This window comes from Pogona vitticeps, chromosome 3, assembly GCF_051106095.1.
Source record: "Pogona vitticeps strain Pit_001003342236 chromosome 3, PviZW2.1, whole genome shotgun sequence".
NCBI lineage: Eukaryota > Metazoa > Chordata > Lepidosauria > Squamata > Agamidae > Pogona > Pogona vitticeps.
In genome coordinates this window covers 93,129,107-93,146,587 of record NC_135785.1, presented here as the reverse complement: position 1 = coordinate 93,146,587, position 17,481 = coordinate 93,129,107, and the positions used below count along the sequence as shown (strand labels likewise).

At 40.2% G+C, this 17,481-nt stretch overlaps 1 protein-coding gene across 1 annotated transcript in view; it reads left to right on the top strand.

Moving 5' to 3' along the window:
* Positions 1-17,481, top strand: part of COL13A1 (collagen type XIII alpha 1 chain) — a 141,896-nt gene that overhangs the window by 99,314 nt on the left and 25,101 nt on the right. Inside the window, exons 29-33 of the mRNA XM_078390820.1 lie at positions 2,131-2,175; positions 2,556-2,597; positions 3,857-3,883; positions 4,758-4,838; positions 14,551-14,586. Coding sequence (XP_078246946.1) covers positions 2,131-2,175; positions 2,556-2,597; positions 3,857-3,883; positions 4,758-4,838; positions 14,551-14,586 — 231 coding nt within the window. The remainder of the gene's footprint in view (positions 1-2,130; positions 2,176-2,555; positions 2,598-3,856; positions 3,884-4,757; positions 4,839-14,550; positions 14,587-17,481) is intronic.

The window sequence follows — 17,481 nt, the reverse complement described above, 5'->3', positions numbered from 1 at the left end:
GAGCTGGTGACACGATGCCCCACACCCTCTGAGTTCTTTCTTTTGAAACCGAAAGAGAAGGCCACTTCTATTGAAGCTGAAAATGAGGCCCATTTAGTGCATTTGTAATTGAGGTGAAATTTGACCCACTGCTACAATACTTGCTATAAAGTAAAAGTGTGCTACCTGTATACCACCCCATAGTGTTTATGGGCAATTTACGTATGCAAGCTACATATTGCCCCCCACCACCACAGTGAGCTGGGTACTCATTTTACTGACCTCAGGAGGATGGAAGGCTGACTCAGTCTTTACTGCCACCAACCATTCCTTATAAAATAAATCATACATAAGGCCAGTATAACTTTCAAAAAAAAAACTTGGTTTTTTGAGTACAAACATAAAGGAATGGTAAATCACTATTAAAGAAATAATCAATCAATCACTGTTTCTCAGGCACTAGCTAGCACAGACTCTTTCTCACTGACTCTCACTGACTCTAAGATCACTTTAACTCTCAGCTCATTCTCTCATCTTAAGTTCCAGTCAGCAATCTCTCTTCTCTCTCACACACACCCCTTTATACACCAGCTCCTCCCCTTAAGTTCCACCCCCGTCACACCATTGGTCGATGACTCACTGCCCCAGCTGTGATGGACAGGTGAGGTCAGGGCTGCCTGTTACACGTATGCAAGCTACATATTGCCCCACCACCACCACAGTGAGCTGGGTACTCATTTTACTGACCTCAGGAGGATGGAAGGCTGACTCAGTCTTGAGCCAGAGCTACCTGAGTCTGCTGCGATTGAACACATGTCATCAGCAGAATCATGACTTCAGTACTGCAATCTAACCACTGTGCCATGAGGGTCCTATAACCTCTCCAACTTAATGCCACATGCAGTAAAACAGGTTGCTGTTTGACGTATTGTGAGCTAAAATGTTTTTTGGGTGGTGAGAGGGAAATTAGCTGTTTATTATGCAAGTTTATAAAAGCTTAGGATGGAGTAAAAGTAAGTTCCAACCAGTTACAGTGATGCTTCGCAAGACGAAAATAATTCGTTCCGCGTATTGCAAAAATTTCATCTTGCCCTCCCATCACTGAGATACCCCCATCACTCAGTTACACCCCCCAACATTTCCTTAATCTCAAATACATCATTCAAAGACCCCTCTTCAGATGTGGTATTATGGGCAGGGTGACCATGGAGACTGTCTATGTCACAGACAATCTCCATGGCCATCATATCTATGCAGCCTTGGTTGAGGACCACAAAGACAAAGGCATTTGAGGCCTGGTTCACTCTGTAGGTGGGACATGGTGGCGCTGCGGGTTAAACCACAGAAGCCTCTGTGCTGCAAGGTCTGTAGATCTTCAGCTGTAAGATCGAATCCACGTGACGGAGTGAGCCCCCGTTACTTGTCCCATCTCCCACCAACCTAGCAGTTCAAAAGCATGCAAATGCGAGTAGATAAATAGGGACCACCTCGGTGGGAAGGTAACAGCATTCAGTGTCTAAGTCGCACTGGCCACGTGACCACGGAAACTGTCTTCGGACAAAAACGCTGGCTCTATGGCTTGGAAACGGGGATGAGCACCGCCCCCTAAAGTCGAACACGACTGGACAAAAAATTGCCAAGGGGAACCTTTACCTTTACCTTGACTCTGTAGAGAGTCATGTATGAGAGGTTTCTGTGCTGTAATTTTGTCAAGGCAGGAACAGTTTGTTTGGCTCTCCAGATCCTTTATGGCTGTATCTTCCCAGGCGTGATATTTACAGCCTAAGAGCAGACAGGTATTCCAGAGTGGATTTGAGGTAGGCGGGAGCAATTTGCCACCTTTCATGTTCTGACACTTGAGACATATGCTTCACCCTGCCTGATAGGAAGAATGGCTGTGAATTGAAAGCATTCCCAAAATTTGAGAAGATGACAGCCAACTATTTCATTAAAACAAAATAGCTGGCATTGTTACTATAGATAGCTGGTGGTGTATTGTATGGGAAGTAATGACTCCTGTTCTGTAATGCATATCTACATCGAGCTTTCACACAACTGAAACTTGTTAATACTGTACTGCACTATCATGATCAATAAATAGATCTTGTACTAACACTGGGAATGATATTATAATGTTTGTTTTATTTACAGGGAGAGAAAGGAGACCCTGGAGAAAAAGGAGATATTGGAAACTCTGTAAGTTGTTACTATTTATCTTCTAAAATTCACGGTTGGTCCTCTTTTTTAAAAAAGCAAAAAGTATCATCTTAAGAAAGTATGCAGAATTTATCCCCCTACAAACAACAGAGGGATCATCTGAACACTGTCCTAGTCTAAAAGCTTTCCCCAGAAATCCCCCACCATGGGGATTATTTTCCAAGTAAACGCTTATAAGATTGTCTTCCACAACCTACTAAACTCAAGGAGACTTCCTCTTGAATGACCTTCTTGGGCTACTGCTTTTATTTCCGCAATATTCATTTACAGTGTTCTGCTTCTCTGAAGTTGAAGTATTATGCTTTTGTTCAAGTTATTTATTATAGTGGTATCATTGGGTTTTCTCTTTGGGGTTTCAGGTCACTGGGCCACCAGGGCCACAAGGCCCAGCAGGATCACCCGTAAGTCCTTTATTTAATATAATGGATAAGATAAAGTTATGTACTTGAGGATCTCCCTTATTTTGTCTTCTTTTGTTGGGAAAAAAGAAAAGTCATCAGTATTGTAAAACAATCTTACAGATCATCTGTAGTAACCTTCCGAGGAAACTAAGTTGGACTAAGTTGCTTGCTTGCGCTGGTCAATAGACAAGCGGTCAACCCCGTAACCTCCCTTTCACCTCAGTGCTCTTTCTCTTCACTCTTGCTTCATTCTTTTTTCTTTCTGTCCCTTCAGCTTCGTGTCCACTCAGCCTTTCCCTCTGCTAATTCTCCCTCACCATCTCCTTACCAAGCACTAGGGTCAGTATCCTATTGCCAGTCTCGGCTAGAGAGTACACCCAGTGACTCAATTGTTGAATGGTAAGTCAACACATCTGTAAATTCCATTCAGCCAGTGGGTCTACTCTAGTTAGGACTACCAGTAGGATACTGGCCTACATTTTTTTCCTTTTTGGAGGGAGGGAGCTTTGGGTGGGGGGCATGCCATACAGAGCTACCTGAAGAACACAGGAGATATGAATCCCCCAGGCTTGCTTCCATCTATGTCTCCTGGTCAGGGAAGATATGGCACTTAGTACCTTAAAATGGTATTTTAGGACATGGACCAGTTTTAATTAACTAAAATTAATCAATAGACTTTTGAAACAAACTGAGATGTACATCCATAGGGTCCTCTTAGCATCCTTGATGAGTTTCAGATGTTTAGATTTCACTGTCTTCCACACACACACACGCAATTATATACATACACACATTTGCTAGTATTATAGACATTTCTACTGTTGATGTGAGTAGTGTTTTAAATTATGTTTTATCATAGCTGTCCTTCTTAATTTCTTTATGCATGTACCATTCAGTTACTGCTCCTTTTCATATAAACTTGCATTTTTCTAAAGCTTGCCTATTAAAATTTATAATTCTTATGTATATTGGTGTTTTTTTTAAAAAAACATGTTTGCATGATTTGGTGAATGAATCAACAAAAGATATTTAATTATTATTGGCGGACTACAGACCTTTCTTAAGGGCAACAAAAGTTGCAGATAATAGCTAACGGTGCAGTAATATTTGGTATAAGTTTGTTAATACTCTAACTTAAATCTGAGCTGATAAAGAGAAATATGGGAAATGTATACAGCGGGATAGTATTGGGATTCATAAATTTAAGCTACAAGGATGATCTATGATTTTTCCCCTCTTGTTGTTTGTTCCAAATACAGGGTCTTCAAGGCCTTCCAGGACCTAAGGTAAGAATAAGAGGCCAACAGATGGAAGCCCATGAGTCATTTTTACAGGAGATTCATAGGAGGCTGATTTGGAGGTTAGTTTTTTGTGATGGATAGTGTAGATTTAACAGCAACTCCAGATGTGGCAGCAGCGTATGTCCCATGTCCTGACATTCAAATGGTTGGTGTAAGAATATGCCTGGGACTTAATTGCAAACATTTATTTTCTATATCCATTGCATATTAGTTTATGGAATAGAAGCCCAGTGTTGCTGGTACTTTTTTTTAAGGATGGCCATTTAGCTGAGCAGTTTTGAATAAGGATGTAATATGCAAGAAAGGGGTTCAGTCCTCCCCGTTTCCTCCCTTTCTCAGATCAAAATGGATGAGAAAGGCAGGAGCTTCATTTCTTTGGGGGGGAAATTAAATTAAGATATGTTTGTCTCAATGTACAGTAAGAACTTCATAGTCAAAATCCTGCTCAAGTAGGCATAATATAGAGTTACGTAATGCCTGTGGAAGTGGTCTGGGCAGTACATGCAGGGAGCCAATACAGCACAATTTGATTATGCAATGAATTACATGGTTTGCATTGCAACTGTTCCACAACATGCAGGCAGAAGTGTTTCACTATCAGCATTCCGCCCTGCTATGACTTTTTCTACCACTTCTGAAGCTTCACATTACACTGTGTAAAATTATGAACATGATCTGTGAAACCAGTGGAGAGACTGCCTTGAAAATGAAATTGGGAGTGAAATTGGTTGGAAAACGTCATGTCTGGCTTCCATAAGTTATCTTGAATGCTGTTGGGTACCTTTGCTGTGTAATTAATATCTCTTTGGGTTCCTATCCAGGAAATACTGGGCTTTCTCCTGATGCATCTTTCTTTTAGGGAGAAGCAGGCATTGATGGAATGAAAGGTGAAAAGGGTGCCATGGGAGAGAAAGGAGACCGAGGTCCTCTGGGATTACCCGTAAGTATCTACAGGACTATTCCCAGTGTGGTTTAGTAGATAGAGTGATGGACTAACAGGGTTCGATTCCCCGCTTGGCCATGAAAACTCATTGAGGGAGTGGAACTAGTCAGACCACTCCTTAAATATCTCGCTTACCTTGAAAACCCCATTAGGGTCTCTATAAATCAGTTCTAACTTGACCTTGCAGAACACACAGAACCAAGGGTTTTTCAGGAACCATCCTTTAATTTAAGTTTTAACAAACTCTCCAAATAAGGAACAAAGTGTCAACACAATTTCACATGAAATAGGAAAGTTTGAAATACAGTAGAGAAACACATGAACCCAGAAATATGTCTTGAACTTAAAAATTCTTGTCAGTACCTTCCAAATAAATTTTTCTGGATACTGACAACTGGATATGCCTCCCTTGGCTTTAATACATGTGGCATAATGTTGAAATGTTAGTTCAAATGGCAAGATAAGATGTGCAAGAAAAAAAAAAGAGAAAAACAGCTAATGAAACTGTGTTCTATTAAAAAATGTCAGAAGAGGAAACTGGATAATGTGTGAAGTGACAGTCTGGCACTGTTCTCTTCCCAAGCAGGTCTATCAATCTTGAAGTATGCATACCTGTGTTACGGTTTGCTCATGGCAATGCCAAAGGCCTTTTTTTCTGGTTTACATTAAAAAGCCCAGGTTGCAGCTGAGTGTAATTACTGCTTAGTCCATTCACAGGACTTTTGTGTGGAACTTTCCATTGTGGTGCTCAGTCACAGACTGGTCAAGCAGGTGCACTCATTTTCCTCAGTTTGGGGGACAATCAAGAAGCTATATTAGTGGTTGCTAAATGGTAGTTAAATGTTGAAGCCACCAAGAAGAAAGGGGTATTCGTCCTTCTGTTGTTTGATGGCAGCAGCTGCAAAGCAAAGCTGGTGTAGCAACAGGGATAGTGGCAGCCCTAGCCACCTTTTCCAGCCACCTTCTGCTACTGCCCACAAGTGGCACTCAATGCTAAGGACATGGGGCATCTTCCCACTTGTTTGCCATGCAATGAACAGCGGCATCTTACTTCCCTGTGCCTTCCTACAAGCTGCCATCGGGCTACTTCCCATTTGTGGTCTACATCACTGGTTCTTAACCTTGGGTTACTCAGGAGTTTTGGACTGCAACTCCCAGAAGCTTTCACCACCAACTGTGCTGGCTGGGGTTTCTGGGAGTTGCAGTTCAAAAACATCCGAGTAACAAAGGTTAAGAACCACTGGTCTACATGGTAGATCGATGAATAGTAATCATGGTAATCCTTGACATTTTGATACCCTACTCTGTCATCCTAACAAGCTCATAAATCAGGTTAAGATTAGTCAAGTCATTGCCATTTTGTGTATGGAAAGCAGTTTGAGAAACAATGGCTGAAATCCTGTTGGTATGATCATGCCTAGGAAAGGATGACACAGTTACCAGCCATTTGTGATTTTTGGTAATTAAATTATTTGTACACAGGAGCTTTCCTGTCTAATCCTTTTCATTGTGTGGAAAGCATGGAGCCAGGGGATGGAAGAAGAAAGCCTTTAATTACTGAAATCACTGTTGCCAGATGACATGATTGGCTAGAGTAGATTTTTATTAATTAAATACTTTTTCCTTCTGTCCTTCAGCTCGCATGCCTTACCAGGGATTACATGAGAATCAGAAAAGTCATGGGACAGAAGTAGGAAGATTTTAATTGTCTGTGCTGGTGATGCTATCATCCTTCCATGGGCATAAGTTACATAACAGGATGGCTTATCCAGTGGATTTTCTCATGAGATGAGGTTTGAATGTGGAGGGGGGGGGGAAGAGGACCCACGGATATACAGCTTACATGCCAAGATGATGCACTGTAGTGACTATATAATACCATTGGAATTGGCATTGCGCCTGACTCCACAAAAGATGTTGCACAGCAAGTGCTAAGCAAGTTGCAGAATTCTAAGTTTGGCAATTTCCAGCTGCCTTGGCAGATGTTGCAAGTCAGTGTGGTATGTGTGCCTGCTGAAGAGAAGAAGCCTGGTCATGCTGCCCTACTTTCTGGATTGGAACCCCGTGATATTGAGGATTCCGTGTTCCCTGCCATTTGAGCTAATAGCCAATTATTTGGTAAGAGAAAAGGAATGAAAGGGGGCTGGCAACTCAGGAAGAGAAACACAGGCTAGACAAGTGCACAGTCCGCAGATTTGGAAGGAGAATTCTAGTATCCATACTCACACAAAGGACTGTATGTTAAAACCCATATTGTAATAGATTTCTGAGGTATGGACAAGCGTTAGAGATTGGCTGAAAACCAATTATATAGATTTATGCCACATAAGACTGATAACATCATCAGTTATAGCTGTTTGGGGGAAATTAAACATTCTTCATTATGAATCTCTTCTGCACAGAACATTCCAGAATCTATCCAAGTTGAACCCAAGCATTTTGGTAGTCCTGCCCACTATACTGCGTGTCAGGCAGTTTCTCTCTGTTTTACCTGAAGTTCCTTTTTGTGCTGCTGAGGCAGCAATGTTCAGGAATCTCTCCTCTCCACATCACAAAGCTGAGCCCTTTTTCTTTCAGATTCTTCTTCTCCATCCTCCATCCAAGTTGGTTATTCTCTGCAGTGTTCTCTCTCCTCTGTGTTAAAGAGAGAGGAAGAGAGAGAGAGAGAGAGAGAGAGAGAGAGAGAGAGAGAAGGAGTTAGGATTGTTCCAGTCAATCTTGTTTTTCTCCTTGTTTCTGATTAGGAATAGTTTTCCTTCTGCTTTATGGCACAGCAGCCTTTGTTTAAAAAGTGCATTGATTCTCGTTCAAAAATCCCAAAATGACATTTGAAGTATCTTTTTTGTTTGGAGAGGAAACCTACAATACTCAGACTTGCAGATCTGTCAGTTCTGTACTCCAACCACCAGGGTGGAAGAAACAGAAAGGCACATCTAAAAGTGGGAAAAGGCTGTTTGTTTCACCAGAGCAACAAGCTTCTTCTCCTAAAAGTGTCATTAATCATCCTGGGGAAATCTTTGGAGGCTGCATGGAAGAGGTGGGGAAGTCTTTTGTTGCTGAAAATTTTCATTATGGGTTGTCCTGCTACTTCAACAGCAATGATTTTTGGGAACTAAAGACTTCCTCCTTCCATCCTGCAACCCCCCCTAAACGTCCCACAGAATGAAAGGTGTGCTAAAGGAGCCTTGAAACATGATGGGAGGGAGAATAAAAAAAAATAATTCCCCCAAAACAGTTACAGCTGATGACATAATCAGCTTTGCATGGCATATCTTTATGCAAGTAGATTTCAGCCATCAAAATGGAAAGGAGAGAACGATGTCTGATTATTTTAAAAATATGATCTGAATAATTTTTATTTAGAAATATGGCCTGCCCCATCTCTAGATAGTCTAAATCCAGCTGGTAGACCCAGCTACACCATATCCATGGAATGAGTGGGATGTGTAAAATCCCACTCATTCCATGGTTTCAGATTGGGACCAATAGTTGGATTTAGACTGAAATGTGCAAATGGTCATTAAAAAAAACAAACAAACAAACAAACAAAAAAAACCAATTTTATGCTCCTATATGACTGTTTTTTTCCATTATTGGTGGCAAATGTTTTTTTCTGTCTGCATCTAGTATCAAACAGTTTTGGACACCTTCATTTTACAAAACATCAGAATTTGATTAATATTTTTAAGAGGCATGAGTTTAACACATTTTTAAGTTGCATAGAAGTATTAGATGACTTCAAAAAAAAAAAGAAATAAATTTGTTTGGTAAGTTAAGAATGTGAGTACTGAAAGCAATTTATAAATGAAAATACAGAAATCTACCAAATGTTTAAGCTCAACAAAGAAAGAAAAGCTCAGATATGTTTGGTGAAACAAAATCTGATTTAAGATGACACATGCTAGCTAATATAGATAACATTGTTCCTAATAAATGACATCCTCCAAGGGCCAGTTCAAATATATGCTATTATTTATTTATTTATTTTATTTTATTTATATCCCGCCTATCTAGTCAATAGACCACTCTAGGCGGCTATTATGTAATTAAGATCTCATTCAGACAGGCATTAGTCCTGCTATTTGGTGTGTTAGGGTGGTGGTGGATTGGTTTGCTCTTTTTTCCAGCGACCATACCACGAGCGGACCAATTTGCTCCCAGGCATTCCAGTTCACACTTTTTTGAGCCCCTGTCAGGAACTTCTACTTTTTTGGTGTGGGTGGTGTGCCCTAGTTTAGTTCATTCTCAGTGTGTGCGATCTCTGGGGACAGACTAAAATTAAGCCTTGCAGCTGTCAAAACTGCCAAGGCTTTTTCCAGTTCGAATTTCTGATATAATGAAGTGGCTTAATAAATAAGACACTGCAAGATATCAGCAAATTCAACACTTCTTCTGCTTCACTACAGAGAGGGCAGGGGAAGTTATTTATATGTATGTGTGTCTGCTAGACAGGTTGAATCAGATTAATTTAATCTTTGCCTTTGAGTGAAGTGCTAATCAAAACCACAGCTCTCGATCAGCACTACATACAAGAAAAACATTTTTAAAATTTTATCTAAGTGATTCCATGCATCAGTGGTAGTCTAGCACAGGCAAAAATAATAATTTCACTTCCCCTGCCACTCTGCAGAGGAGCAGGGGAACTGTTCAATTGATAGCTGAAGGATCTGGAAGGTTGCTTGAGGTGGATATGCCATTTGGAAGTGAAGATTGCACTGAATGGCATATTGCTCCTCCCCACATCATCCAGCAACCCTATTTAGATGCACCAGACTGCACCAAAAGGGCCAGCGTAGATGTGGCTTTACTTACTTTTATACAGTGATCCTTATAATGATCCTGAACCTAATCTGGCCAGCTAGTGCCCCAGAAAAGCAACCTGAGCTGTAAAAATATTTATCCAATCAATTCAGTAGCATCCATGTGGGTAGGGATAGGAAATCAAATGTCCCTCTCTGTCACCTAGTTTCATGGAAGCGCACTTCACAAACATAAGCTTTCCTGTTAGATTCATAGAGAATTGGTGTGCTAATCTTATAGTGTCATCATCAGATTTTCAAGGAGATTTTCATCACCTGCCTTTCTGAGGTTTTTGTATGTGATCTAGGCAGAGATATTATGTATGCATCAGACTTTGTGCCAAAGTCTCTTAAGGGAGCCCTATCTGGGGAACAAGAATGAAGATTTGCACCACTAGTTTAACAAGTACTGTAACAAAGATGGTAATTTTATCCTGTCACTGCACATTTGGATTCCCCAGTAAAGTTGATATATGTTTAGTTCAAAGGAGAAAGAGGGACATTTACGTCACTTTTTAAGAAAGATTGAAGAAATCCATGGAGGTTGAATGACTGTGTATTCTAAAGTGCCATAATATTGGGAGGTAATTGCCGAAACCCTGTTGCTTAGCATAGTACTGTAAGTGGCAAGTAGAGTAGGCCCAATGAATCAGTGGTACTTATGGAGGAGCTGATTCACTAAATCCACAATGATTCAATGAGCCTACTCTAGCTGTGACTTACTCCTGGATTTCAGACTATGCATTCTTATTTGGAAGCAAGCCCAACTTAACATAATGGGAGAGGACTTACTTCTAAGTTGATGCTATGCTTGTAAGACTGTTCATAGTAACTGCTGTGTTAACTATGAACCCCACCTCACCCCATTACATAACCTATATCAAAATGTTGTGCTGGTTTGGTGCTTGTTGGGCCACAAGCTCTGGTTCTGAACTGCCACAGTAAGTGTGCTAAAACATAAGGGATGGGTTCATAGCAAAAATCCTAACATTGTCAATTCTCCTATAAGTCTATGTCAGAGATTCATATCAGTTAAATGCTGTCATGCACCAAAACCGACTAGTGGTTGTCTCCCATCCCAAGCATGAAAATGACATACCAAATAAGATGGAGGAGTCTTGGTGAATCCTAGAAATGACTGGTACTCACCTATACTTGACCCATTGCAACAACCAATCTGCATCTTTGCACATGTAATACTTGTGGCCCAAACAGCACAAAGCAAACAAAGTTTAGACGTACATTTGTAGGGGAACGTGAGCTTGTGGATTTGTAGCTAACACACTTACTTGTGTTCCACAGCTTTTGCTCTGATGATCGTTGTGCCGGAGGGGAGGATGTGTTAGGTGTTAGAAAACTTTATAGCCACCTTTGAATTCACTTAATGACAGCTTGCTTGTTTTTCTCTTTGCTTAATATATTGCTTTTATGTTTTTATCAATTTTGCAATATTTCACTGTATTACTATTTTTCACTGTGGTTGTAGTTATCACTTTATATGTTTCAGCTGATCTTTAATCACTATAATTGTTATCCAGCAGTATTTATGACAGAAATATTAATTTTCAGAACACTGAACAGAATGTGACAGCTTATTTATTTAGCCCATAAACAAGCCCATAAAGGAGTCAAGTAGGCAAAATTCCTCACAACCTGCCTGCAAGTCTTGAGCCATTCCAGGGTCTCTGTATGAACACTAGGGGGAGGAATAGTCCAGTGCAGCCCAAAATAGAGATGTGCTCTATTTACACTGCACACCGTTACTTGCAGAATACTGCTTATAGTCAGTGCATGTATGAGTACAGTTTGATCAAAGTTTAATGTTTAGGAGGCAAGACATAAACTTAGAAACAGTGGTGCATTACCCATTAAAGCATGTGGGATGTTGCCCCACTCCAGCTATCCACCATCCCAATCCACCTTATTTCCTTACCAGAGGCAAATATAGAAGGCCTCTGCTTGTTTGTATGGATGAATGCTTGCTTGCCTGCCAGTCTCCGCGTATGTGTGAGAGTCAGGGAAAGAGTAAACACTCGCTTTTGTTGCTGACCCCTACCCACCATTGGATACTGTGCCTTCAGTCTCACCAACCATAGGGTGCAATAGCTCAGAAGATCTACATTAAAGATGCCATTAGCATGTTTGCATTTGAAACATATACTTACATATATGAAGAAGAGATCACAATTGCAGCATGGCACTACATTTCTATGTTCATGAAGTACTCACAGACAGAGGTCTGTCAACATTGCCACTGTAAGGTAAAAGTGAAACTCTTAGTTTTAAAAATGTTGACATTATAAATCAATAAAAGCATTGGAACAATTGTCAGTAAGATGATGGCAGCCTTATAACCAGACTGTGCTGGGGGAAAAATTGCACAGCCATTCCTGCAACTTTCCCCCTCCTTTTATTATTTTTCTGGTGATGAAAAGGATGGATGTTGCAGTGCAAAAACATGGGCTGATTAGAAATAGATCATGTTATCTGGGCCTTCCACAAATAAGGCAGCAAAACTGAACAACAAAAGCATCCCCAAGGAGGACCCATGGGGACCGCAGAAAGTTAGACCAAAAGATATAGATGTCTTTCCATAGAATCCACATTAAAATGGACCCACATTACATTGTTAATACAACCTTGCTATTGTTTGTAAAACCCATGGTGTGGCCTTTTACTGCGCAGTCCCTTTCTTAACAATTTGTTTCTTCAAGACTTGGCAATGCTTACTTTGACACCCCAATTTGACATGTCATAAACCACTTTACATAAAAGGTGGCCATTCCCTTTCTTGTGGTTTTCTGACCTGTGTTACTCTGCTCCACTTCTCCTAGCAACCACTGATGCCAGGCCACATATGAACCATGTAATGTAAGATTATTGAGCTTCACAGTGATACAGAACTGCTAACAGAGTATATGAAATAAAAAAATCTGTCTTTCTGGCTATTTTAAACAAAGGCCAGATTTATCTTATGCTTTGTTAGGATACTACATTTCTGTAGCAACAAATTATTCAGATTGTGAAAAGCTACAGCCATAGTCCAAAATACTTTTTCTATTTCAAGCTCCATTAATTTCATTAGAGACTTCCCCTGTGCAGAACTTTAGGATAAGTTTATATATATGGGCTGAAATGATAAGATAATTAACAAGTACAATCCAGACTTAAAAGATAGGCTAACTGCTAGCACCATTAGCTGTGCCGAAACAACTCTTGTGTTGGCCAAAATCAACTGGCAGAAGAATCAGAAAGCATGCAGAGAAGGAGAGAAGCAAGGGAGGAGCTGAGTTACACTAGATCCAGACTCCTCTCAGCCTGGATTCACAACTGTTGTGCTGGTAATCAATTAGGCTGAGGTCCACATACTCTGAAGTAATTGCCAACATACTTAGGCTGGAATGGATTTGGATTCAGCAGAGGGTTTTCCTGTTTAGCGTGATCTCAGCCATTTTGGCTAGTTGATATTGTGCTTTTATTTGCATTCATTAAACCAGGGGAGATACCATAGAGTACCCTGTCAGGAACTTTTATGTCCCAGAGATAGTGGGGACATGGAAACTGTTGGGCATGTTTTATTATACTGCTCCAACCATGGCCTTTATTGAGAATTCCTTTTATTTGTTCTTCAAAAACTCCCAGGGAGATCAGCAGAATTTTATATTCCATTTTTTCTTTCTGATCAGGACCCCCATAATACCAACAAAGTGGCCAGCTTTTGTACAGCTGCCATAGTTTGCTACAGTTCTCTGCTAGCACAATGATTTTTTTACACTGATTATATAAACTTTACATACTATATATAGATGTCGTGTTCAGCATAATATATATTTCTGTTCTGCATTGCATTATTTATTTACTGCTGGTCTTTGACCATAATAAACTACAGTAACCTATTCACTAAATGGGACCTACGTGGGACCAAAACACACGTGGGTGCTGCAGCTGTTGATAAGAAGGGATATTGCAATCATGCAAGCGGCATCAGCCATCCCCTTCTTACAAGGCAAACAGAAGGCTTTTGTTTCTTGAATGGGAGGTTCCATGTAGTTCTAGTCTAATAGTAAGCATGATCCTGTGGGTCATAAAGCCCCAAGCTGAATGTACCCCACCTAAGTCTCATTCCATATTTTCATTAGCAGACAAAGCTCCATATCAAATCTTGTACTCAGTTATTTAGGCATAAGCTCCACAGAACTCAGTAGGGATTCCATCTGAATAGTATGCATAGGATTGCATCATGTTTGCCTGATAATACCAAAGGGTTTCCAAAGCTAGGCATTGTCAGTTTTAACAATCTTTTGTTACTTTAATTAACAATTAACCCCTAGAAGATTATTAGAATTAGCATGGGCCTAACATTTGAAAAAGAAATCAACGGTACTCGTCCAACTGGTTCCCCCTTATGTGTGAGAAAATTCTGGAGTGGACATGTTCCTCAGAGGGTATGCTAAACTGACTGGAATTTGACATAGCATTTAACACACCCAAAAGTAAAAATCATGTATAGTTGTACTGTCCTTGAGACCTCCTTCCCATTGCTGCTCACCTCAAACATCACAATAATGTTTTTTCTTTTGTTTTGTTTTACTCTATGATTGCAATTCCAAGCTCATCCACATAAAATGAGAAAGCTACAATGCTTTCCAACATTTAGCGGGTGCTATTCTATATTTGGACAGAATATGTTGGAGTGAGTACTTCATGGTGACAGGCATCCTAAAGCAGCTGATCCATGTTACATTCTGTGTTTTTTGTTGGCTTCTTTGTAAGTGGCATCACCTGTCCTTGAGATCTGAGTTTCATTGTTTTATTGTCTGGAGTCACTGCTTCACTTACCAATCCTTTCCCTTCCTCACCTCCCCTTCCTCCTTGCCTTTTGTTTTGTTAACCCTTCCCTGTCTGTCCAGGGTGCTTCAGGTTTAGACGGCAGGCCTGGCCCACCGGTGAGTTCCAGTTCTCTGTTACCCTTCATTCCCATCCCCTAATGCTGTGATTTGTCTTCTTTGTCCTGCCACAACTGTATCTGTATCATTGTCTATTTAAAAAGTGAGGATAGGACAAGTGAAGCTACTATGTTTTGGTACTGAACAACTATAAAATTCTGATTCACATCCTTAACACATTTACAGTACATGAATCCAGAGATTTAGGCCTAAAAATAATTTGTCTCTTTGTTTATCTGTAATATTTTGTAAACTGTGATAAATGGGACTTCTGAATGTAGTCACTTTAATGTTATGAATCTCTGTCCTCACATTGTCAACTGTCTACTGTCTTATTTTCATTCTCTGTGAAAAAATGTGTTAAACATCTCCTCCAACTTACCTTAGCCATTGTAAGGCTTAATATGTGCATTATATGAGTAAAATGACTGAATCACAATTTTTTCCAAGCCTAGCTGCCTGAAATCCAGTAGCAAGTCACAACTAGAGTAGGCCCACTGACTCAACAGAACGTACATAGAAGCTGACTCAGCAAATCTCCACTGATTCAGTGGGCCTTCTTTAATTGTGATTTACTATTTGATTTCAGCCATTGTCATAGCAAATTCATTGACCTAATCTCACTATAGCCTGAGATATTCTTCACACACAGGAGATCTGGAGATAATAAACCTGCTGTCCTTTTATGAATATTGTTTTGCAGCACAACATCTGAGTTGATTTTCATGTCTCTGCAAGAGTCTTCTCACCTCCCTCCCCTTCTAAAGTGTGTAGTGATTTGTCATGTTCAGTCTGCTAATCCCATGGATAGGGATGAACATCAATGGGTTCACATTTACCTACAAAAATAGTCATTCTACATCTCCGAGAGTGTCAATGGCATGAAAAGCATCTGCCCTTTGAAATCCGTTCACTTCTGAGGATGCATTTTGGCAAGGAACAAATCTGGTCTAAACAATGTATGTGTTTGAAATATGTGCATGGCATAAACTCACTTTAGTCAGTAGGGATATGCATTAAAAATGCAGGCCAATATATGCACAGATTTCTAGGCAGGAGGAAAAAGAGAAAGTTCGGTACAGAACTAGGGCACAACAAGAATAGAATTCTGAGAAGCTCAGTGCAAATACTCGTAAAGATTTTCACATCATTGCTTCTGGGAAACTAACAGTTCCAAGTCAAAGTTCTATTCCTAAGTTATTTGGCATGTTCACACAGACAAACTATTCTATCCTATTCAAACAAACACTCATTGTCAAGTACCAGTTATCCTGGATGTTTCATTTATTTGACCACATGCATTTAATAAATATGGGAATGATGCAAATTAAATGACAGTGAGCACCACTTGGCAAAAATGTGGGTCACTTGGCCCAACCACCCTTTTTTCTTTCACAGCTGGGGAATAAGTGAAAATGAAAGTAGCATCAGAGGTTGCCAGCTTGGTTATGCAGTGCTTGCCAAATACAGATTGTTCCTGGGGAATTGTAAACAATATATTGTTGGAATGTGGTAGAATTCCACGACTTAATGTTGGCAGAATTTTTTTTTCCCTCAGAACAATGGCTGGGAATTAATCTCTGCATTTTGTTCACCAGATTCTCCATTAAAAGACAGCATAAGCCCAGTTTGTAAAACATTTCAAAAGAATTGGATGAAAAAATGAATTATTTTCCTTAGGTCTTCATATTATGTCACACAGCCCTCATAACTTTCATACCTGTGGAAATCATGGTGGAATTCCCATTGTGTTAAGATTACCCCCCCTCCTTTTAAAACAGAGATCTGTTCATTTGCATTTTAATTGGGGAGGCTTAACCTGTGCCTGTGTCTGTTTAGGATGTTAAGCTTGTCACCCTGCAGTCTTGAATGGTTAAGAAAGTGAACTTTCTTCCTTCTGTTCCTAGATAAAGGGCTTCTCAATGAACTGCTTATTTAGCCCATTAAGCTGAAGCAGATGTTATGGATTGCCTGTAATTAGAGCTAAAAGCTCCATGAATGTTGGAAAGAAAGGACTGAGGCAGTTTCTTCAAAGGAATCCCACCAATCACCCAACAAAGGAAGTTCACTTTCATTCTCCTTGAGGGGGAAGAAGCTCTTGCTGAGACACTTACAGACTTTTGTTAATTAAGGGTTTTCCTATTATCTGTTTTGATCCAGGACCACTGATTCTAGCTGCAGTTAGAGATGATAGCACCCTGAACCCCAGGCCAGGCAGAACCCTACAGTGTGTCTGTGCGACACCTTAGAGCACTTAACCATAACCAGGGTAGAAATAGCTGAAAGTACCTGTTGACAGAGAGCCAAAATTACAGACTTAAAAGAAATATATTGTCCCAACAAGATACATAAGACCTTAAGTGTTAGAGAAAGACTAAAATGATCTGTGCTCTGCCTGTTACCTCTGAGCCGAAAGAATATGAAAACGACACATCCAGTGTTAAAAGCATTACACTCTATTGCACTTGAAGCAGAGGTTTAAAACATTACTTTCATGGGCTACAAATCTCAGAATCCTATAGCCACCCATGTTGACTGCAGGAATTCTGGAATCTGTAGGCCAAAAAGAAATGTTAATACTGTACTTCTAAGTTCTGATCTAAACATATGTTAGGGAAGTAACCTGCCATCTCAGATGGGGTTTGCAAATTTGGGTGGAGCTTGCAGACAGACGGTTGGTGTAGTGGATAGTATTGAATTTGGACTCAGGAGACTTGGGTTGAAATCCTCACTTGACCAAGGATGCTGACTGTGGGTTAGCAACAATAATACAATCTTTGAACATCAAAAACCCTGTCAGGGTAATATAGGGAAAAAACTCGACTTCACATAACAACAACAAAAAGAAGAACCAGGAGCCTTATGGAAGTTGTATGTTGAAGGAGTTCAGGTTCC